Source organism: Otolemur garnettii, unplaced genomic scaffold, assembly GCF_000181295.1.
Source record: "Otolemur garnettii isolate 467f Iridium unplaced genomic scaffold, OtoGar3 scaffold00107, whole genome shotgun sequence".
In the NCBI taxonomy this organism is placed as follows: domain Eukaryota; kingdom Metazoa; phylum Chordata; class Mammalia; order Primates; family Galagidae; genus Otolemur; species Otolemur garnettii.
The window spans coordinates 3,093,191-3,116,899 of record NW_003852502.1 but is presented as its reverse complement, the minus strand read 5'-3'; the positions used below and the strand labels follow the sequence as shown (position 1 = coordinate 3,116,899).

Sequence of the window (23,709 nt, the reverse complement as noted above, 5' to 3'; positions counted from 1 at the left end):
ACAACTTAGAAATCATTACATGTCATAAATCAACAGATAACTATAGAAATTCTAGATGTAGATTTTGCAGGAGCTCCTGACTATATAACAATCTTAACATGGAACAATCCCAAAGTTTTTGTTACACTAGACATGTAGTTATTAGTTACACTCGCTTCTAATTGAAGTCTCAGTTTTTCCTAGAGTAATATGGTAACATAGAAATATATAACGAAATAAGCTATTTGCAAATATGAACATACTAGCTAAACAGGGTAGCTTTCGCGTACCATCAGTAACTGAACTTTTGATAATTAAGCTTCTCCCTCTGTCTTCTAATGTAACAAAGTATGTCCTTCAACTGCTCTCTCCATGCCTCAGGCCACAGACTGGTACCAATTCATGGCTTGTTAGGAAGCGGGCCACACAGCACCACCACCTGAGCTTCACGTCCTGTAACTCCCCCAACCTCTCCCACACCACGGAAAACCCGTCTTTCATGAAACTGGTCCATAGTGCTGAAAAGGCTGGGGATCACTGCTTTAAGAGTTCAAAAAGTAAGACTATTACACTTATGAAATTTTTAGTGAAAATCTGAGGGCTCATCTGACTCTTAAGTCAACTGTAATGCTTCTTCAAAATAGTGATCTACAGAAATGTAGTGATCTACATTCAATTATATTTAATTGTATAACTGTATTACACATAATGTTTGTATTACTATTGACATTAAATGTTTGATGTTACAATCAACCATATTAAAGAAAAAGTACAGAATTTTAGTCATGGTATCAATACATTTATCAATGAGTATGTAATGCTACAGTATACTGATTATGTGTGAAGCCCTACTTACTATAACTTTTGACCTAGTTTTTCTCCTACTAGAGAAAATGCAAACTATATTTCAAGCCCTATGCCTGAGTGTACTGTAGAACTTCCTCAGTATCAAATATAGAGTGGTTTCAGTTTTGTAATCATTTAATGAAAAATTGTATATATTAAATATTTCTAATTACACACTCTGAGCAATGCAAACTGTCTTAATACAGAACATAAAAATAATTGTTAAAAATTTGAAGTTAATAAATCTGCAAATTGTTTTAAATTGGTATTTATAACAAAACTTAATATTAACAAGCTCTCATATAGCTGAGCAGAGGTAACATTTAGAGAAATAAGTATTTACCAAAACATCCTTAAAATCTAAACATTTATCCAGAACAAAATTAACTATAATTTAAGTAAATTAATCTGAATTATGGAGGCAACTAAATGTACTACTTTCACTAATATCTTCCAGAATATGTAAATGGTCCTAGAGATTGCCATTTCAAACAGATTTTATTTTATATTTTTAAAGAGAAAAAACAATAAGCAAGATAATTTATTTCTAAAAGCACATGAGGAAATATTTCAGGAGGGCCTTGCACTGAGTTCAGCTTCTAGCTCTGCCACTTCTGAGGTGTATAACCTCACACAAGTTGACATTTCTTTACCTCAGTCTCTTCATCTGTAAAATTAAGGTGAACAATACAACCTGTCACTGAGTTCTTGTTAAGAATTAAGTAACTTTACTCCAGCAGGGCCCAACACTTTTAATTAGGTTCCACAAGCTCTAGAGTCTAGACAGTCCATCCGTGAGTAACTGCTATCTAACTGGGCTCCTGATGACACACTTCTACTAGTAGTATTCAGATCCTAGCAGCTCTGCCCCCTCCTTATGTGGCATGCTGTGCTCTCGTTTTTGCTCCAGAGATAACTAAACCTTCATCATAGGGTTGTTATAAAACTTAACGAGATAAAGTGTTTAGTACTAGCTTGGCAGACTAAGTGCTTAATAAACATTTGTAATGATCTTTATCAGTATATTTTAGGATTCCTATTCTTATATCTAGTACAAGTGTGTTTAGATAGGTTCCTCCTACCCAAAAATCTCTTGAGCTGGCTTCTGGTTCACCTAGTCAACTCAGGTTACCAATCTAAGCAGCAGCATGTTTACTGGTGGAAGTTGGTAACATATACAGAAACTCTAAGCAAACAGGAGATTTGATTTTCCAAAGTTGAAATTTTTTTAATTAATGTAGGTAGTTGGGTTTCTGAAGTCATTTCCCCTGATTATAAGAAAGTACTACAGCTCAATGCAATTTTTACCTTTTAGAGTTAATTAAACCCTATGTGATACAACTATACAGACTATATCATGTCAATTGTTTGGCAAGTTATCAAAATGTGTAAAATGGATCATTCTTATTTTTATGCCTGAACACTAAAAAAAGTTTAAGGAACAATAATAATAGCAAATAGCAAAAAATACTAATAAATAATGAAAAAACTTTAATGTGCCAAAATAAGAAAATCACTAAGCAAAATATGTAATAGCTCAGTAAGATACAATGCAAGCTATTAAAAGTAATATAAAGGCAACAGAAAATTATACACATCTCCCTAATTATATCTATATATAAAAACACATTCCTGGGGGGAAAATACTGTCTTAGGCTAGTCAGTTACATGTGATTCTTTCTACATAAAGATTCTGGAGAAAAAAAATTCACATGGGAAAAACTCACTTTTCAAGCATCCAGAAACATGAAATATTGCTATACTTAGCTAGTCATTTTTTTTTCTCTATGAAAACAATACAGGAAAGGATAGTTATCCCACTCAGATCCACACAGAGATAAAAATACACTAAGGAAAGCAGTAACAATTAAGTATTGCTATTGTCTATACACATCATACCAGTAAAGTATTTCAACTTTATTCAACTATTATAGAAAGCCTAAAGTAAAACCAACTTACTTGGTCCAAAGAATTATGTTGTAGACATAATCTTTTAAAAAATATTTTGTTTTTAAATGAAGGATAGTTACTCAAGTCATGGCCCCTCAATCTGGCATAAGAACCAATCTATAGGAATGTTCCTACACAGTAAGTTTAAGAAGCATGCTTCTTTATTAAATAATTATCTAAATACTACTACTTTAAAATAACAAAGGCATTCACGTTGTATTAAATACATCAACTTGGGTTGATAATTCATGAACAGAGGTCAGAATTAATTACTGAGATAAATGTTCTAATCTGAATGACTTTCAACACTGGAATCATCGGGTATTTCCTTGTTCAAAGACTACCTATACGGCAAACACAGTACTTCCTCTCCCCCTGACATCTACTTAAGAGACAAAGTGACCATAGGGCAGGAAAGGGCTCTAGTCCTGAACTTATCAATTTTTTAAAAAGTTGTTTTAATTATGTGAACAGTATTTAGCTTTTCTTTACCTCAGTGTCGTGAATCAAAAGATAATACTGTCCAGCCAACTTGCTTTGATTAACGAAGATATCAATATAGGCAAAAGCAAAAATGCAAAATGCTATTGCAGGGAGACTGAGGGCAGGGTGGGGGTGGGGTGCGTCTATAGGTCTTTTGTAGTTTAATGAAACCTTTTTGTTTTCCTGTTTCCCTAGATCTACAGTAGTATCTCGAGTGTATAAATTGGGTAACAAAAGATTAAAATTATTCTAAAGAATAATTAGGACTGCTTAAGATTATGTTCTTAGCAACAAAAGGAGCTACTTAGACAAAACTATGCAGCACATAAAAACAAGTGGTAATAAACCAGGGATAGAGGCAGAGGTAGAACTAGGACAAAGATCAGAGAAAAAAGAAACACATGTTAACATGGGAAAATTTTTCTGTCAAGCATAAAAAAGGGGAGGCCTAAAAAATAAAAGAGGTCAGGAAAGAACCAAAAAAAATTTCTGTTCACTCAAAGAAAACTAAATTCTTGTTGTTGACTACTTTATATTTTTGCCATGTCAACCATTAAGCACATTTATTCTATGAAATAAAATAGCAACTAACTTTATTTTAAGGGTTCCAGCATCCCAGAGCCAAAAACAAATAGTGCCATCTGCCCCCGTAGAAGACAGATATCTCTTTGAGCCACTGCACAATGGTGAGAACTGAAAAACAATCACAGAAAAAAATCTTTACAAGAAGCATGACACAGTCCAAATAATAAAATCCACTTTTTACCATACCAATAGCAACTACCAGTAACCGTTAGAAACACCCAGTATTGATGAAGGCCACAGCTACCATCTTAGTCAAAGCCCACATATTTATAAGGAAAGCAGAACACGCCTTTGTTTAAACTGGCCTTATATACTGGATTATACAAGGGACTTCTTTTTTTGTTTTGTTTGTTTTTTCAAGACATAGTCTCATTGTGTCACCCTCGGTAGAATATCACGGTGTCACAACTCACAGCAACCTCAAACTCCTGGGCTTAATTGATTCTCTTGCCTCAGCCTCCCAAGCAGCTGGGTCTACAGGTGCCTGCCACAATGCCCGGCTATTTTTTTTGTTGCAGTTGTCATTGTTGCTTAGCTGGTTCAAAACCACCAACTTCAATGTATGTAGCTGGCGCGGTAACCACTGTGCTACGGGCGCGGTACCTGTGACAACTTTTTTTTTTTTGAGACAGAGTCTCAAGCTGGTGTCATAGCTCACAGTAACTTCAAACTCTTGGGCTTAAGCAATTCTCTTGCCTCAGCCTCCCAAGTAGCTGGGACTGCAGGTGCCTATCACAACGCCCAGCTTTTTTTTTTTTTTTTTTGGTTGTAATTGTCATTATTGTTTGGCAGGTCCAGTCTGGATTCGAACCCACCAGCTCCAGCATATGTGGCTGGCGCTCTAGCCACTAAGCTACAGGCGCCGAGCCTATAAAGTGACTTCTTAAAACTTACTTTGAATTATAACCAAAAGTGACTTCATAAAATTTACTTTAAATTATAACCAAAAAAGATTTTATAGGTCAGAAAATTACCTGTAATGATGTGATCGATGCGCTATGGCCCTGAAGAACAGCCAGAGGTGCACAGGTTCGAAGACACCAGACTCGGATCATCTTGTCACAACTTCCCGCTGCTATCATGGTATTCTCATAGTTTACAGCCATGTCTGATATCTCAGCAGCATGGCCTCTTAAAGTAGCTAATAATCTCCCATCATCTGTTGCCCATATTTTTACAAGACAGTCATCAGAACCCTTAAAATAAGAATGGATATTAGAATTAATCCCATAAACCTTAATTCAAGTTCTTAGCGCTGATAAATCATCCTCTTATATCCATTTCAACAATTACACTTTTAAGTACTGAAAAGTGCTAAATACATGTGTTAGAAATTTTCCTCTACATAAAACTCTTTATTAAAGTATTCACTTATAAAGAATATGTGTGTGCCCATCAACAAACTAAAGGAAGAAGCTGGTGATAATTAATATTTACCTCTGGTCCCCTACCTACCATTCAGAGTAATGTCTATCTAGACTCTTGTAAAAGAATTTTAACTTCTGAAATAATAAAACTATAATTACAATCAAATATAATATACCATGGTGACTAACACTATGCTATTTTGGTACATAAAAAACTAGAAGTAAGCTGATTGGTGATTTTTCTCATCACAAGCTAGAAACATAATACATTGTGTTTCCCTACCATTCTTCTTTAGCTAAAAACATGAAATCACCTAAAACCAATTAGGGGGAGAAAACTAAACTTATCTGTATGAAGTCAATAAAATCCATAAATTACTTGTTTGCTATAGAAGTATAAGAAAGAAATTGTAAAGAATACAGAGTTTCCTATGAATACTTATATTCGGAAATAAACATTCCAATTTTATATAGTTGATATACTTTATTATTATAAAAATTTTTAATATGAAAAAGTAAAAGAATGTTAGTAATATCAACCTCAAGTTCAAATTTATCAATTTTTGGTCACATTTTCTAGATTTTAATATAAAATTAAATTAGGAAGTAAATACTTTAAAAATTACTTGATGATCTTTAGGAAATAAAGAAAGAATTGTACCAGACTATAATTTCTGGAAAGCTAGTTTACACCACTACCAGGCAGAGGGGAAGTACAGTAGGGATTTGTTGAGTAAGGAATGGCTTTACAGCACTCATTCAACTAAAGTTTTCTAAATTCTACAAAGTGGACCAATTTATTCACTACATTTGCTTATCTTACTTTCAAAAATTAAAGCAGAATTTGGTTCATCTGCGTTCCAGTACTAAAACAGAATGTTAAGCATGCTAATGTAGGATTAATAGAACTGTTAATCATGCTTTCTAATCCTGATATTATTCATTTTGCTCTTATGAATCTGAATTAAAATGTGCTTGGCATTCTACTATAGAAGGTGTTTCACATATTTTTCACGTTAACAAACAAAAAGCAGCCAAAGTCTTGACCAAAATATAAACTTCAATGAAATAATAGCAGTAATACATGATCAAAAATCAGCCTCCAGTGACTTTTCAGCAATTAAAAACTAGGGCCAAACATGATGCTCACATCTGCAATCCCAGCATTTTTATAGGCTGATGTGGGAGGGATTGCTAGGGGCCCAGAGTTTAAAGCAAGACCCTCTCTCTTAAAAAACAAAACAACAGGCTCGGCGCCTATAGCTCAACCAGCTAAGGCGCCAGCCACGTACACCTAAGGTGGCAGGTTCGAATCCCCAGCCCGGACCCGCCAAACAACAATGACGGCTGCAACCAAAAAATGGCTGGGCGCTGTGGCGGGTGCCTGTGGTCCCAGCTACTTGGGAGGCGGAGGCAGGAGACTCGCTTGAGCCCAGGAGTTGGAGGTTGCTGTGAGCTGTGATGCTATGGCACTCTACCCAGGGGGACAGCTTGAGGCTCTGTCTCAAAAAAAAAAAAAAAACCAAAACAACAAAGAAAACCCATAGAAAAATCTAATAAGAAATCCTACTGCATTCCTACTGGGTTTATTAATTAGTAATCAATCATACCAGTTTGTAACTTTGCTCTGTTTAGACAAATACAAAATCAGAAAAACAATGCATATTCTCCTCCAGCAAACCTTCCTTTTTGAACCCTTTCTTTTCTTCCATCAATCTGCAGAAGAGAAATGGCTGACTGCCTTTTTAGGGAAGTATGACTCCATTATACCCTTCCATGAGCTACAGAAGTTCCTGCACTTACCCTTATCCTTAGCACTCACAACTACTGGCAAAATTTCAAACAAACTTGAAGCATTCTTAAGTTATTTCTGTTATCATGCATCGTTACTGTCATCACTGATATATCTGTGTATCTGAAACTAAAGATAACCTGAGAACAAAGTCAATGGCGTTCTCTTAAAATGACCATAAGAAATACAAATAACATAAAAAAAAATGACCAAAAGGACTTCAGAAGAAAAATTTAAAGTTACTGGAAAAACCTTTTTAAAAAACACTATGCATTTTAAATGAATATGGAAGGATGAATTAAAAACTGATAAAAAATCTTTTTAACAAGACCAGATTGTAGAGCAGAATTTGAACAAACTTTCTACAAAAGCCAACCTCCAGCTCCCAAACTTTAACTCAGGTCAATAACCCAAAGAGCAGGACACTGTCAACAACATATGATACATCTTTTCTAAAATTTATGAAGGAATAAGAAATAGAGATAGAGCAATTTTAAAGAAAACAGGAAGGAAATCAGATGACTGTAAACTTAGCAAAACCAAAACAGTATCTAATAATTTCCCAAAAGGTAGAGAGTGAAGAAAAGCAAAGAATGAAACAAGGCAGTGGAGAAATTTTAGAAATACAGTGGAATAAAAGCAATAAGCACGAAAAATTCTGTAAGCAAAAGTAAAAGACCTACTGATTTTAGAAACACCTCAACTGACATAGTTTTTTTTTTTTTTTTTTTTTTTTTCAGCAAAGCAGTAATGCCCAGGAGAAAGTAAAGAGTCACTTCATTTCAATAACATCTAGATGTTGCTGCTAGGTGGGGCTGGAGATTGGGAAAGAAAGAAACCTTGGGAATACAAAGTATAAGTGAAAATAAGAAATTAGACCAAAAAGCTTTACCTGAGGAAGATACAGAGTGTTTTAAGTACCTGTTGAGAAACTTGGGTTTAACCTGGCAAAGCAGCCACTAGAGAGTTTTAAGGAGACAAAGTCTGGTCACTACAGTGACAAGATCTTGGTAGAGTCTATGTGGGTAACAGACCTCAATCTTAAAAAAGAGGTCTAACACAGAGATAGTGCTTCTGGGCATTAATCAGCCTACAGTAGCAGCTGAAAAAATGATAAGCAGGTAAGACTGCTAAGAGAAACTATTTAAACCCTAGAAAACTATGAATGATTTTTTGTAAAACTCCATGACTAGGTACAAAATGGAAAATGACTTTTACAATTTATTTTTAAATAAAATTATTAAGCTAGTGTTTAATCTGAAACAAACTTAAGCAAGCAAGGGATCTCTACTTTCACTTTTCAGTAACACTGAATTGTCTTTTATTACCATGAAAGAATGCTCATTAATAAGTTATCATTTGTCTACTTACATCCAACCTACTGTAAGCTGGAAAAATTACAACAAAGTGTACAGCTTTCAGCTTACCGAAATCCCAAAACAAAACGAGACTCCAAATTTACAATGATGAAGCCAAGGAAAAGAAGAGAGGACATGTCTATTTTTCCTGAAAATGCAATAGTGGAGGTATTATTTGTGAAAAGGTCTGGTGGAAAAGGGTAGGAATTAAAACTTAACTTATTCAAACCAAAAAATTTGGCCAGAAGTACCCAAATGATTAAAAAACAAAAGTGACTCTAAAATAGTCAATATGCTCTGCACCAGGGGTGGTGCCTGTGGCTCAAAGGAGTAGGGTGCCGGCCCCATATACCGGAGGTGGCAGGTTCAAACCCGGCCCTGGCCAAAAACTTCAAAAAGAAAAAAATAAAATAAATAAATGCTCTGCACCAAGGACAAAGGAAAAAATGTCTGATTCCAGACATTTACTCTGGAATCAAAGTTATTTCACCTAATACTTTTAAATATAGCATAGAGATAGTGGTACCAATGACTTTCCTTCTGACATGCAACTTATGACAAGCAATTCTGAATTTTTTTTTTTTGTACATCAAAAAAGAAAAGTTCCACTTTTTTGAATCCCTTTGGAAATTGCAGTGTTTCTTCAATATAAAAAGACTAAGAGGCAAAACTCAGATGAACAAAAACAAATACAGTAACTAACAGGTCCCAGACACTGCAGGCTTAGTTCTAGACCCCACAATAAAGCGAGCATGGCAATAAAGCAAATCACACAATCTTGTGGTTTCCAGTGCACATAAACATTATGTTTATATTATGCTACAGTTTACTGGGCATGCAAAGGTATTATGTTTTTAAAAAATGTACATACATTAATTTAAAAATACTTTATTGCCAGGCACTGTGGCTTGTGCCTATAATCCCAGATATTCGAGAGGCTGAGGCAAGAGATCACTGAACATAAAGAGTTTGAGACCAGACTGGGAACACAGAGCCTGACTTCAAAAGTTTATTTGAAAATTTAGCTAGGTGTGGTGGCTATAGTCCCAGCCACTTGGAGGCCGAGGCAAGAGGATCATTTGAACCCAGGAGTTCAAGGCTGCTGTGAGACATGGTCATGCCACTGCATGCCATCCTGGAGAACAGTGTGACAACTGTTCTCACAAAAGCTACAAAACTTTATTGCTAAAAAATGTTAATGATTATATGACCCTTCAGCAAATTATTGTTGTTTTAATGGTGGCAAGCTCTTGCCTTGATGTTGATGGCTGCTGACTGATCAGGATAGTGGCCTCCTGATGGTGAGGTGGCTCTAATAATTTAATATAAGACAACAATGTAGTGCGCCACTTTAACTCTTCTTTAAATAAGAAAACTTCTCTGTGGCATTTGATAGTGTTTGACAGCATTTGGGTCAGTGTAGAACTTCTTTCAAAATTAAGAGTCAACCTCCTCAAACCCTGCTACTGTTTTATCAACTAAGTACTGTTCATCAACTTTGTTGTCATGTCAACGATATTCACAGCATCTTCACTGAGAGTTGATACCATCTCAAGAAACCACCTCTTTGCTCATCCATTAAGAAGCAGCTCTTCCTCCATTCAGGTTTTATCATGGGGTGGCCACAATTCAGTCCTGTCTTCAGGCTTCACTTCTAATTCCAGCTCTCTTGCTGTTTCCACCACATCTGCAGTGACTTCCTCCACTGAGGTCTGGTTAGATGGAATTCGTAACTGGGTCCACTTTCTGGCATATTTGCTATCAGCCAGTTTTTGACTTTCAATATGCCTTCCTCACTCTAGCTTTTGATTTACAGGGAGAGACATGTGACTCTTTCACTTGAACACTCAGAGGCCACTGTATGGATATTAGCTGGCCTAGTCAGGGAAGAGGGAGGCCAGAGACAGAGAGAGATGGGGAAAGAACCAGTTGGTAGAGCAGTCAGAAAACATACAATATTCATTATGTTTGCCATTAAATTTTGATAAGAGTTTACGGCACCCCAACATAATTCCAACAGTAACTTCAAAGATCGACGATCACAGATCACCGTAACTGATATGACGAATCCTTGAAATGTTGGAAGGATTACCAAAGATGTGAGAGACAGGAAGTGAGCACATACTATTGGAAAAATGGTGCCAATAAACCTATTCAACTCAGCATTGCCATAAACCTTCAATCTGCATAAAATGTATTATCTGCAGAGTACAATACAGCAAAGCACACTTAAACATGGTGTGACTGTACTAGCATTTTTCATTAAGCCGAGGCAATGTCTAGTAACACATCTGGCTTTTCTGCTTAGGAGAAGACAATTTCCATAGGTCTTTGCCACTTAGTGTTCTCCTTTGTTAGACACTTGGGCATTATAATTCTCCTCAAAATCCAGAGAAGATGACGTTCATACTGACATGAAAATGTCATGAAACAACTTCAGACATAAAGCCATAAATCAATGCAAAAAGCAACCTGAATCTAAAGTCTGTATCTACAAATTTTAATGATATAAACAGTTTTTGAAAGTTTAAGTTTCAAAGGGCTTAAAAGTGAACTATTTATTTATTTAAAGAAAAGCTAAGTATCAGAACAACTTCACAGAGTTCTTTTGGTATGTCTTACTCAGTAGCTATTATGACTATATAAATAAGACATATTTTTCTATACACGGTCCAGTAGTCAGTTATGAATGCAAAACTAACAGGTAGAAGATTAGAGGTGACAACTATGTAAACTTTCAATTATTTATTGAAAGTATAAATGACAATGGGGCTGCAAGCAGAAAACTGCAAACATTTGGAAACAGGTGACTTCTGCTCAGATGACCTTAAAATTAAAATGTGGTCCTGTAAGCCTTTCCCAGCTGTGAGAAGCATCAATTACGCTATCCAAAGACTATTACTTTCACATGAAAATAAAATAAATTATGTGATATTTAACTGAAAATATCTTTATTTGCTGATCCTTGAAAGCCTACTGTTATCAGACAAAGCCAACAAAAAGAATTCTGATTTCTCTTGTGGCTACTTTATAGCTTTAGGAGTCTCACCTCTTGCAGCCATTAGAATAAACAAACCGTAGAAATGAACGTCAAACGTCATGTAGACTGTAATGCACAGTACAACTTCATTTCCTAACTCAAGCTAAAAAGTCATCTGCTCTTCAGTAGAAACATAAATTGCTTATAATTTACATTTATCCGCCCCCCCCTCAGGACGAGGCCACTGGCTGACTTTCTTACCAATCTATCAGACCTCTGAGGTCTGACAATTTAGTTTGAGAACTCATCCTACAAGAAGTGCTACACACCTCACTGCTGAGTAACACTACATTCACCTTCAAAGTACTCCCCTCAGCCATCTGGTCTATTTGACTCTTTTCCATTTCTAGGCTTTATTACTCACCTCTAGTACCTAGTTCCTATACTCTGGTTTTCCTTTCCATTACTACCAAACACACTGAATGTTTACTGTTCCTTCTACACAACCTCCTATGTACCTTTCAAAAGTAGTTTGAATTTCAAACTTACAGAATGTTCAAGAATAGTACAAGTGTCTCTCCTGTTCGTCACCCAGATTCATCAACTCTTAACATTTCCCTGCATTCACTTCAGCACCTTTCTTCCCTCCCTCTCCGCATAACATACAGGCACCAACGTACACACAGACCACTGTTACCATCATCTCAGAGCAGGCTACTGTCTTGATTACCTCTAAATAAAGCAATGTGTATTTCTCTAAAGCAAGGAAGGACCCTGCCTACATAATCTGGGAAATCAATAACAATAACACTATCATTCAATCTATAGATCCCACTTAAATTCTGTCAACTTTCTTATCATCAACATATTTTCCCTTTTTGGCCCAGGACCCCATACAGCTGAAAATATATTTAATTGTCACATATCCTCAAGTTACTTCAATTCGGAATATTTTCTCAGGTTTTCTCTTTCAGATCCTCAGCTGTCTGTAAAAAAAATACAGACTGTACAATCTTTAGCATGACCCAGAATGTGGGTCTGTTGAATGCTTCTTCATGACTAAATCTAGGTTATAGCCTTTGCAAGAATTCCACAGACAAGGGCTGTGTTTTTCTCAGGGAACCACTTCAGAGAACACAGTGTCAACCCATCCCACTACTAGTGAAATTAAGCAGGTCAGGTTAGTGTTTCCAAGGTTTCACCTCTGTAAAGTTGCAATTTTTCCTTTTTCAACAAATCAGCTTGTGACGATGTATTACAAGTTTATACCAAAATCTTCAAATCTAGATCCTCTACCAACTAATAAGTCAGCTGCGAGAGCATTTTGGAGACAATTCCAAGCAAAGGGAATAAGCTAGTATAAAGACTTTAAGCTATAAATACCCTCTGCAAGTGTGAAGTATGGGAAAGACCAGCACCAACTGAAGCACAGTAGAAAGAACTGATCTGGGGACAGGCAGGTGTCTGCAGCAGACAAGTATGGATGCAGACTCCCCTAAGAAACTAAGTTTCCCACAAAGAAAAGAAATTTACTCATTTTTATATCTCTAATTGACTATTTGATTCATTCATCATCTGTTGTATGTCTACTGTATGCAACAGATCCTCTGCAAGGCACTACAGGTCTAAAAAGCATAAAAGAAAGTCTTTGTTATTTAATAAGCTTGAAACGTAACAGGAGAATAGACATCTAAATAAATTCATTCCATAATAATAAAGAAATACAATATAATAGAAGCACAAAGTTCAGTGGTAGTACTCCACATTCAGACAAAAATCATTTTTAATTGTCAAAGCTTTTTGAAAGTTTAGTCTACATTAAATGTATTAAATGTTTTAATTCCCATTCCCTTCTCAGTACACTGCAATCTCATTCCTATCCCTAATGTTAACATACATTTTTTTGGCAAGGTTATTATCTTACTCTGTTGAGGCTATAATAAAACACCTTAGATGTGATAATTTATAAACAATGAAAGTTTATTGCTCACAGTTCTGGAAGCTAGAGGTCCAAGATCAAGGTGCCATCAGATTTGGTGTCTGGTAAAAGCTCTCTCTCTGCTTCACAGACAGCACCTTCTAGCTGTGTCCTCACCTAGTACAGGAGTGAACAAGCTCCTTTGGGCCTCTTTTATAAGGGCACAAATCCCAAAGTCTTTATCTCTTCATCAGACTTCATTGGGGATTAGGTTTCTACACCTCAATTTTAGATGGAACAAAAACATTCAGACCATTTGAACCCAGCACAAGCAAAAGTGAGGCATCATCTCTACTAAAAATAGAAAAAAATTTGGGCTGGGTGCCATGGCTAATGCCTGTAATCCCAGCACTCTGGGCGGCCAAAGGAGGAGGACTGCTTGAGCTCAGGAGTTCGGGACCAGCCTGAGCAAGAATGAACCCATTTCTCCCCACCCCCATCCTTACTAAAATTAGAAAAACTAGCTGGGCATTGCAGCAGGTGAATCCCAGCTACTTGGAAGGCTAGGGCAGGAGGATGTCTTAAGCCCAGGGTTGTAGTGCGTTGCCATGCCGTGTATTCTACCCAGGCCAACAAAGTGAAACTGTCTCAAAAAACCACATTCAGACCATAACAGTCTTCAATGACCTTGCCAAGTCCATACCTTTTAGTCCTACTTTTACTTTAGTTTTCCATCTTTCATGAATGCTCACCTCTTGGCTTTTAAAACATGACATTTGGCTTGGCTGCTCTCTGGCCTCAGCCTGCTTCTCAGTCTTAATTATTGATTCTTCTTCTGTCTGCTTTAAAAGTTGACGTTTCAGCCTTCTTACATTACAGACATAAGAGGTGATATATTCCATTTCCATACTGAATGATTCCTAAGCTAATCTTCTAGCCGTGATCTCTCTGCTGAGTTCCTATTGCCTATTAGGTATTTCTATTTTGCTTTCCACATACTGTCTCAAGGGCAACATGTCTCACCTTCTAACAGACAAGACTTTCTATTAATAAACTGCCCACATTAAAAACATGTCAACCCACAGTCTTGCATCTTAATCCCGCCCTACATCAAATCAGTCTCTCAAGTCTTAGAAATCCTATTTTTCATCTCTTAATTCCAACCCTAATTCTAACTGTGACTCTCCTCAAGCCCTGATGACTTCTTTCACAGATCACTGCCTTTTCACAAATTTCTCTGTATATGTAGTTTAATCCATGCTTTACAGTAATGCCAAAGCAACCATCAGAAAGAGAAACCTACTCACTCTTCTCTCTAAACTGATCATTCATGAACTCTCCAATGCCTTCATAAAACAAAACCACTATTCAGCAGGTATCACAGAAGGATCTTGCTGATTCTGCTCCCCTCCACTAACATTTCTAGCTCTTGCTTAGTAATGAGTCATATTTATTCTGTGCCATATCAAATAAAACACAATTACATATTACATTCTCCCAAGGTTTGTAAATGTCCTTCCCTGTGTTACCAATCCAAATCAACTCAGCTGACTTATCACTAATCTAGTAAACTTCCCTTACTATTTCCTAACATAAAGCTCGGTACTTCTCCACTATGATACCTCAGTCTCTTGAACACCTCTGTCAAGGTGCTTACCACATTGCCATAGATATTATAGGTATTTTACATTTTACAATCTGTAAATACCCCAAGAACAGATCTTTCGATTCCACATTCCAAGTTCTCAGAACAGTGGCTGGCTCATAAAAAGACTGCAGTTGATTAAGGAACCCATAAACTCAAACTCTTTATTACACTTACTATATTGATGGAAACATTTTATGCTCTTTTACTTTAATCTCAAGATATTTTATGTTTCTGAAAAGGAGGGGAAATCCCTACTTTTTATATTCAATGTATTTTTGCATTATGAGTGCCTTAGTTCTGAGAATTCATCAGCTCTACTTTGGGAAGAATTGTTTGAGGGAGTGATTCTGAAACTAAGTAAAAACACTGAAAGGCTAAGAAAGAGGCTCGGTGCCTGTGGCTCAAGCGGCTAAGGCGCCAGCCACATACACCTAAGGTAGCGGGTTCGAATCCCCAGGCCGGGCCCGCCAAACAACAATGACGGCTGCAACCAAAAAATGGCCAGGCGTTGTGGCGGGCGCCTGTAGTCCCAGCTACTTGGGAGGCTGAGGCAGGAGACTCGCTTGAGCCCAGGAGTTGGAGGTTGCTGTGAACATGATGCCATGGCACTCTACCCAGGGGGATAGCCTGAGGCTCTGTCTCAAAAAATAAAAGAAAGGCTAAGAAAGAATCAGAGAGCAAAACCCGACTTGCTAATTATTCTACCTTACCTCCCTCCTTGGGTTTTTCTAATTATTACACTGGAAAAGCATCCATTAATAAAATATTCTAGTGCAAAATAATGATACATTTTCCTAATACATAACTTCACTTATCAATTATGGTAATTTCCTTTTACAGTATTACATAATGTTTATAAATAAGATTTTCTTAGGTAAAAGTTAAAACAGATAAAACTTACTCTATGTAGTAGCAGCAGGTAATATGCATTATTTTGTGTAAACTCACAAAAATCCTATCAGGTTGGTACTATGATCGTCTACTCCTCTCCCTCCCTTTTTAAGAGTTGCTAACACTAGAAGGGGAGAGGCAATATGCCCAAGTTATACTACAAGAAGTAGTACAACTGTGTCTAAGAGCCCTCTGATACAAAAATTGATGCTCTTAACCACAGCACTACACTGAGGTCTGACAAATAAGTTCATGAACTTGTCTCAGAAAAAGTGCTAGTCCAATCTTCAAAGCAATTTCGGAACTCTTTCTGGAATGACCATCAGAGCTGTCATCATATGGCACACAAACACACCCGACAACGGTAAGGCGCGATCACATGCTGACACAAACACAGCTGCAAGACACCGACATACCAAAGTTAGCAAACCTTACCATGCTGTCTGCACAGGGCTGCCAACATAAGCACACAGTATCAAGTTCATGAACTGAAGTAAGACCTTGGATAATGCTTCTAGCTCTGCCTATTCAGAAAGGACTCAAGAGACCAAATCTCTTTGAAAAAGCTTTCCAATGCATGTATGCAAGTACCTTAGAAATAAATCTGTAAGGTATTAAAATACTAAATACATAATAAGGAAATACTGTTTGGTCCATTACTGAAATGTTACTCTAAAAAATAACAACAATGTCTTCTCTCACAGGAATTGTTCACTGGTCAATCATGATCTTAGGCCTCATCCTATCAATTTTCAAGACTGACTTTCAAAGCACTTGCCAGAGTCTGGTATGTTCTTAATAGAATGAGAAAAACATTCAGTATCATCCTACTTTGGTTGTGACACCAACAATGAACACACACAGTAACCCACTCCCACCCCCGTCACTCTATCTTTGTATTTATCATAAAGTAACAGTCCGAAGTATACAGCTGCAAATCACCAGTAAAATATTACAAATAAGACTGAGTTTGGTACAAGTAGTAAATTCTATCACATACCTAAAACATAAACATCTCTGTTTATGGTGACACCACTGTCGTAGTACAATGCTACTTTCTTCCTCTTATTTATGCACTTTCCACTAAACGTAATCATCAGAAAATAACTTCCTCTTCATATATCATTCCTATTCCCCAAATCAAACACACTTAGAAGTAGGAATTAAACGTCTAGAAAAGGATAGAAAATTTTTCTGCAGTGGTGAGATCATAAATACTTTAGGCTTTATAGTCCACATGGTCTCTATTGTAATGACTCAACTCTGCTATTATAGTGCAAATGCAGCCACGGACAACACAAAAACAGTAGAGGGTGACTGTGTTTTAATAAAACTGTATTTAATAGAGCAAGAGGCAGGCTGGATCTGACCCAGAGACAGTAAACAGCATGCTCTTCCATGCTGCTGAACTCATCAGACAGCAATAAGCACATTAGTTCACTGCACTTTCCCTCAATATTCCAAAAAATTACATAGCTAATTCATATCACCTCATCACAATGCTTCAAGTATGACAAATACTACAATCCCTATCATTTTTAAACACAAGGTACTTTTTTAAAAATTAAGAAGTTTTATACTTTTTATAATCTCAGTACAATGGCATTAATTTTATACTCACCAAAATGAAATACAAATACAATGTAATGCTTCCTTTTCATTATTTTATTACTTTTTTTAAAAGGAATCCTTCAAATGTTAGAAATGCCTAATGTAGTTTAAGTTTTGAGAGCTGAATTTGAATATTACTATATTATACTTGAATGGCTACAATAGTTCTCAATTACTTTTTTGAGAGCAAAATTATTAATGTGGGTGTATCAAGTGCATTAATAAATACTGTATAGAGATAGGTATTTTCAGAGGGGAGAATAGCTATTACAAAGTATAAAAAATTTCACCTTTACTTTGTTTCACAGAGCACATAGCAATAAAAGAAAAGGTAAAAGGGGAAAATATTGAATTAAGAAATGATCTTCAAATGCCTAAGGTAGACTAGACCAAAGGAAAAAGAAAAGTATAGAAATGATTTCCTGCATCCTTTTTAGCTATTCTACAGATGACTAGGTGGGTGTATGTGTGGAGGAGAAGTAGTAGGTATAAATAGGTACCAGTTTATATGAAAATTTACTAAAAAGAGGACTCTATAATTATAATGGTAACATTTCAGCTGCACTCTTCAAAGACAGAGATGAAAATTTCCATGTTAACTTCCATTTCCCATTTTCTTATTTCAAAGGACATTAATGACCTTGTAAACGAATGCATACCTTCAGCCCACAAGGTATTGTTTAATAATAAATATAACCAAAATACTATAATAAGTACTACCCTTAAAGGCATGCAGTCGTTATATAAATTGTAATATTTCCAAAAGTAACTTATTCACTTAAAAGAAAGCTCAAAGGTTCCGCTTTCTCCACTCAGCAGATTAAAAGAAAAAACAAACTTAACCAGGTTCTTTAAACACAACGTCAGATATTTCGAAGACTGTGGTGTTAAGGATAAAAGGTAATAAGCAAAGCATTACCTTTGCTTATTAGATATACTAGATTATTAGATATACTCAGAACTGTTGATATATTTGCTTATTAGATATACTCAGAACTGTTGTCTTTTCTTAATCACTATTGAAAGGGAAATTTTACACAGCAAGCGGTTATCTACAGATAATATAAAAGGCACACTTAATAATCATACACGATTAGCTTAAGAAACTTGGGAACTATCCTTAGTTTAGAATCAATGGTAAGACATTTTGTAAAATGTCAGACAGTGTATCTGAGAAATGCTGAGAACTTGTTCATGATGTAAGACTGACTGTGACTGTGCTACAACATGTCTTTTAGGAATATCTCAAATCTGGATGAAGTCCAAACTTAAGTAAAAACTTTTGTTTTAGTTAAGTTAAATTACCTCAGTTTCCCATTTCTCATTAAAAGAAAACAATGAGAAGTTTTACTAAAGTTGACCTATGAGCAGTTATTCTTCAATTCGATAAAGAATAAAGATAATACTTTAGAAATCACTTACAGTAAATATCCGTCTGCCAGTTCGATCAAAAGTTACACAGTACACAGATGACAAATGTCCAAGAATCCGCTTATGCATTTTCATGTGCTGATACACTGCAGTTGGAACAAGCCGCTCAAGTCTGTATTTTCCATTCAGCTTCCTTGAAAACAGAGTATCCGCTACCAAAAAAGGGGGAGGGGGAAATAAATGTAATCTGGAAATTAATTTTCTTAAATTATCACCTTTTAAAATTTCACATATCATAATTTGTCATCTGCAAAATAGATAGTGTCTAACTAAAAGTCTTCAAAAGTAGTCAATAAAAAAACATTTTTTCCACGTGAAGTAAGGTTAAGTAAGGCTTTATTATTTTCACTTAAGGAAGCGAATACAATAAAATGACCTGTCCCAAGTCACAAAGTAAGGTATGAAACTAGGATTAAAACCTAAATTTCTTTATTTTCTGGCTAGTGCTCTCCAAAAACCAAAAACATTTTATATATACATTATTTTTTTAAAGTCCTCCATTGGACAGTTTTTCTCACAAGAGCAAATAAAACTCCAGGGAACTTTTCATCAACCAGTAACATTTGAACACTTTAAAATAACACATGGAATGATGCTTTAAAAAGAAAATCCTTGAAACAGACAAAGGAATAATTTACTGGCATCATGAAAAAAATTATGAAACTAGGGATCCTGCCGACCGTGTGTGAAATGATTCCTTTTCTAGACCTCACTGGCTCTCCTTCAACTCATTCATTATATCATTCACAATCTGACTTACTTTCTTCCCAAAGCCTGACACATTGACTTCAACACAAAATGTCCTCTTTCATCTAAATTACTACTGTATTTGTTTTCTGTGCTGATAACTTACAGAAAGGTGCTCAATAAATATATGTTGACTGATGTGCAGGCACATCATTAACCCATAAATTAATATAAGGTTTTTTTTCTAACTCTAACTGCCACATATATCAGATAGCACTAGAGTTTCCCACTTGAGTGAGAAAATACTATACCGCCCAGGTTCCAAGCCTAGCAACTATGCCTGCCCTAAAGTTGATAAACATAAATATCTTGTGTATATTGTAAACATTCTCAGTATTTCTTATGTTTACATTCAATAAATGTTTGCCTCACACTATATTTACAAACAATAACAACAAAAAACTTTGGTCCTGGTTAAGACATGTAGATAGACATTCCAGGTTCTTAAGCAATAATATTTCAAAGCATAATTACATTTACTTAGATGTTCTTTCATTACAGCAATCATTTAATATTTTGATATTTTCTGTTATTGTTTGTGAGATATCCCAACATCTGAGAATGTCTAAGGTTAAGTTCTGACAGTTGTAAATTAGTATGTTTAGAATTAGGCTGGTTATACAAAAATTTAAGAGACTCAATAAATTTCCATTATAGTTTAGTCCCTGACACATTATTTCTTATGTGCAGAAATGGACTGGTAAAATGACATTCCTCAATACTGTGACTCTAAACTGATTTAGTGCAAGAATCAAACACATCACTGTCCAGCCATGTAAGAACATAAATCATCTTATCCAAATACCAAGGATCCCTGTGATCTCAAGAATCACCTGTCTATTCTGTAAGAAAGTGATGATATACCATATGAACAATGACAGTATTACCAAAATGTACTTCACTTCCCTCTATCTAAAATTTACAAAATTCTCAAAATATCAGATTTTATTAAAATATTTAACACTGTTCAGATGTACAAATGACTGAGGGAGATAATTAAAATGTCAAAATTATTATTTCTCAATGATGATGAAACACTATATATTATATATCAGAATTTTTTTAGATGAATTTGTTATAAAGTCTTCTTAAAAATCAGAGAAGATAAAGTATTTTCTAAGCAAAAAATACTTCCCTACACAAGAGAAAATATTACTGTTCTCTTAAATATAAATCTAAGTAAATCTCTGACCTAATCAGGAATTAAATCTTACTCTGATTTTGGAAGCCAAGTGAAAAAATAACCCTTTCAATAAGTTTACTTCACAGTCAACTCTTCAAGTAAAACTTTCCAGAAACACAGTTAAGTGAAACATATTGACAGTTAAAAATATATTCTACACTACCCTTTGTTATGCTTGGTTGCCAATTAACTAAAGGACAAAGTACCTAGCAGAGTCCTAGCTCTCAACAAACTCACACACTTGTACAATACTAAAACATATGACATATACAGAAGACACATAGATTCCCAAGTAGTAAGTTGGTGGTTCAAACTTTGTAACTCCAGGAGTCAGAGAAGAAAACATTAAGTATGGATCAGAAGTTAAAGCGCAACTGAAGAGGATGAATTTGTGGAAGGCTTGACAGATCAAATAGGTAGGTATGGAGGATGATCTAGGACTCACATTCAATAAACTCCCGTTCTCTTTTATTATATACCATTTACATAATGTCCATGTCCCCTACCAGATCTTAAATATGTAAGTACAGAAATTCTCTTGTATTTTTCACAACTCAATGTAGAGGCCTTTTAAATAAAAAAGGATATAAATGAATCTTACTTTAAGGAGATACAAGATGGTTCATTTAATTTATGGTTTCATGGACAAAAGTAAATGGCAATTATTCACTTCCTAAAGAAATTAATAACATATTGCATAATAATTAGTTGCATTTTGGAGTAAAAAGGAAATGACTCTTGGATTACAGAAACTCCTTAAATCTTACTGAATTAGAATGTCAATTTTTAGAGTGAGCACAGTTAAACAAATATAAGAGGACACAAAGGAGTAATTTCTTTAAATGACATTATTATAGTTTTTACCTTAAATCAAGTAACATACATGACTTTGGTTTAAAAGTACATTTATTTTCCTAAGTAGGGGATGGAAATATTCTTAAAGCCTACCAAAGTAGATCTCTATCTTTTTCATTTGGCAAATACTTTCTTCTCCTCCAGGGCCAGTTCCAATGTCATCTTTCCTAGGCAGACTACGGTGAATTTCAAAAGCATACTGACTGACTGCCCTCTGGCATCACTCATCAGCTCAAAACTGCAAAGCTCTTCGTTTCTTTCAGAAGCAACAGCACCTCCCTTCCAGATCAGCCTATGAAGCCCTGCAGTAACTTGTTTCCCAAGACCTCTCTAAGCTGACCTGCTACTTCTCCGCCTGACATGCACAAGCCACTCTCATCTCTCCCATTCTCCCAATGTACCATGTATGCTTCTCACTTATGGTCTTTGCACTGGCTGTTCCCTGTGTCTAGGCTGCTCTTCCCACACGTGGATAATTCCTCAACCCCTTTTTGACATCTTTTCTCAGATGTCTGCTGTCTTCTCAATGAGGCCTAATCTAACCAGCCTGTTGATACTTATAACCCACCTCCTATCATCCCCTACAATTCCTGACCCCCCTTTCTATAATTCTATAGCTGTTCTTTATCCATCATTTGTCAGAAGAAACTTGTACACTTATCTGCTTATTATTATGTTCACTGCTTATTTCCTGCCTTCTCCCACTATAAAGTGATAAACTTTATATAGGCAGAATTTTTTTGTCTGTTTTGTTCTTTGGTTAGTCTAAGAGTTGACAAATGATTGGCACTTAGTAGATGATTGGTGAATTAAATAAATTACATATATTAATTAATTGCCTAAGAGTTGACAAATGATTGGCACTTAGTAGATGATTGGTGATTTAAATAAATTACATATATTTTTTAAAAATTAGGTTTTAGAATAAAAAAAAAGAATTGTTTAATCTAATAAATTAAAAGATCCAAAATATTTCTAAACAGTGTTTCATTGCAACCACCCTGCTAAATGGATTTAGTTAGGGGGCAGAGGCAAGAAGTAAATGTGTTTGCCTAATTTACTAAACACAGACCAGTAAATTAAACAAAAAATTACAGAAATTGTTGTCTGTTATCTATTTGAAATGAGTCACTTTAAATTCGAAAGTAAAAAAGAAGCAAAATACTAAAAAGTATCATCTGTAGTAAATCATTCAGAGCAGACTTTGGAACAAAGTCTATGTGGATAAGTCTACAGAATTACTAGAGATAAAAAGCCCAACATTTCTTGTATGCTAGATGTAACTATGTACATTCCTAGACCTTGGATTCTAATCCATTACTTCTCTAGGTATCAGGAAGGTCAATCAAATCCACCCACAAATCACTTCTTAGTTCACACCTCGTTACTTTTAAAGAACTGATATACTTCTGAAATCCTAATACTAATGCATACTCAATTTAGAAAATAAAATTGTGAATAAAAGAAAAATCCATAATTCTAGCACCTAAAATAATCACTATAAAATTTTGCAAAGCTTTGTACCTCAAAAGAGTATGTTATACTCTTTAATGAAGAAGAGATAAACTTTACATGACTTGTGTTCAAACTTGGCGCTATGGAGACTTTAAGTTACTCCTTCTAAACTTTAATTTCTCCCATCATACTACTACAGAAACACTTCCATTGTCCATGATATAGCTGGCATTCACATTATGCTGTTCTTCAATAGCCCACAATTTCACAAATTCTAAGTAGTCAAGTTTATCAATATTTTTCTCATCTTTTGTGATAGCTTTTCCTGCTCTACTATAAAATCCTCCTCCTCAGCCAACAGCACAGTAAATATCCACTTATATCTTTTATTTTTACTGCAGTTTCTATTTCTCATTTAACTCTTTAATCTACTATAATTTTACTTCACCTTTATGAGGTAAGTCTGTAAACATATTTTTCTCTCCCAAATAATCAAACATTTGGTCTAACCTCTCCATTTATTAATCTTTTTCTGTTAAATCATGATGATATTATCTTCTATAGACACACTACCCATGGTAACATGTTCGGGGTTGGGCCAACGCCATGCCTAGTAGTCTATTTATATGC

At 35.4% G+C, this 23,709-nt stretch overlaps 1 protein-coding gene across 2 annotated transcripts in view; it reads right to left on the bottom strand.

Moving 5' to 3' along the window:
* Positions 1–23,709, bottom strand: part of PHIP (pleckstrin homology domain interacting protein) — a 137,520-nt gene that overhangs the window by 80,860 nt on the left and 32,951 nt on the right. For both annotated transcript variants that reach the window (XM_012809525.2, XM_023517264.1), the window contains exons 4-6: positions 18,831–18,991; positions 4,818–5,039; positions 3,851–3,951 (exon numbers count right to left, since the gene is read on the bottom strand). In XM_012809525.2, coding sequence (XP_012664979.1) covers positions 3,851–3,951; positions 4,818–5,039; positions 18,831–18,914 — 407 coding nt within the window. In that variant the 5' untranslated portion in view covers positions 18,915–18,991. The remainder of the gene's footprint in view (positions 1–3,850; positions 3,952–4,817; positions 5,040–18,830; positions 18,992–23,709) is intronic.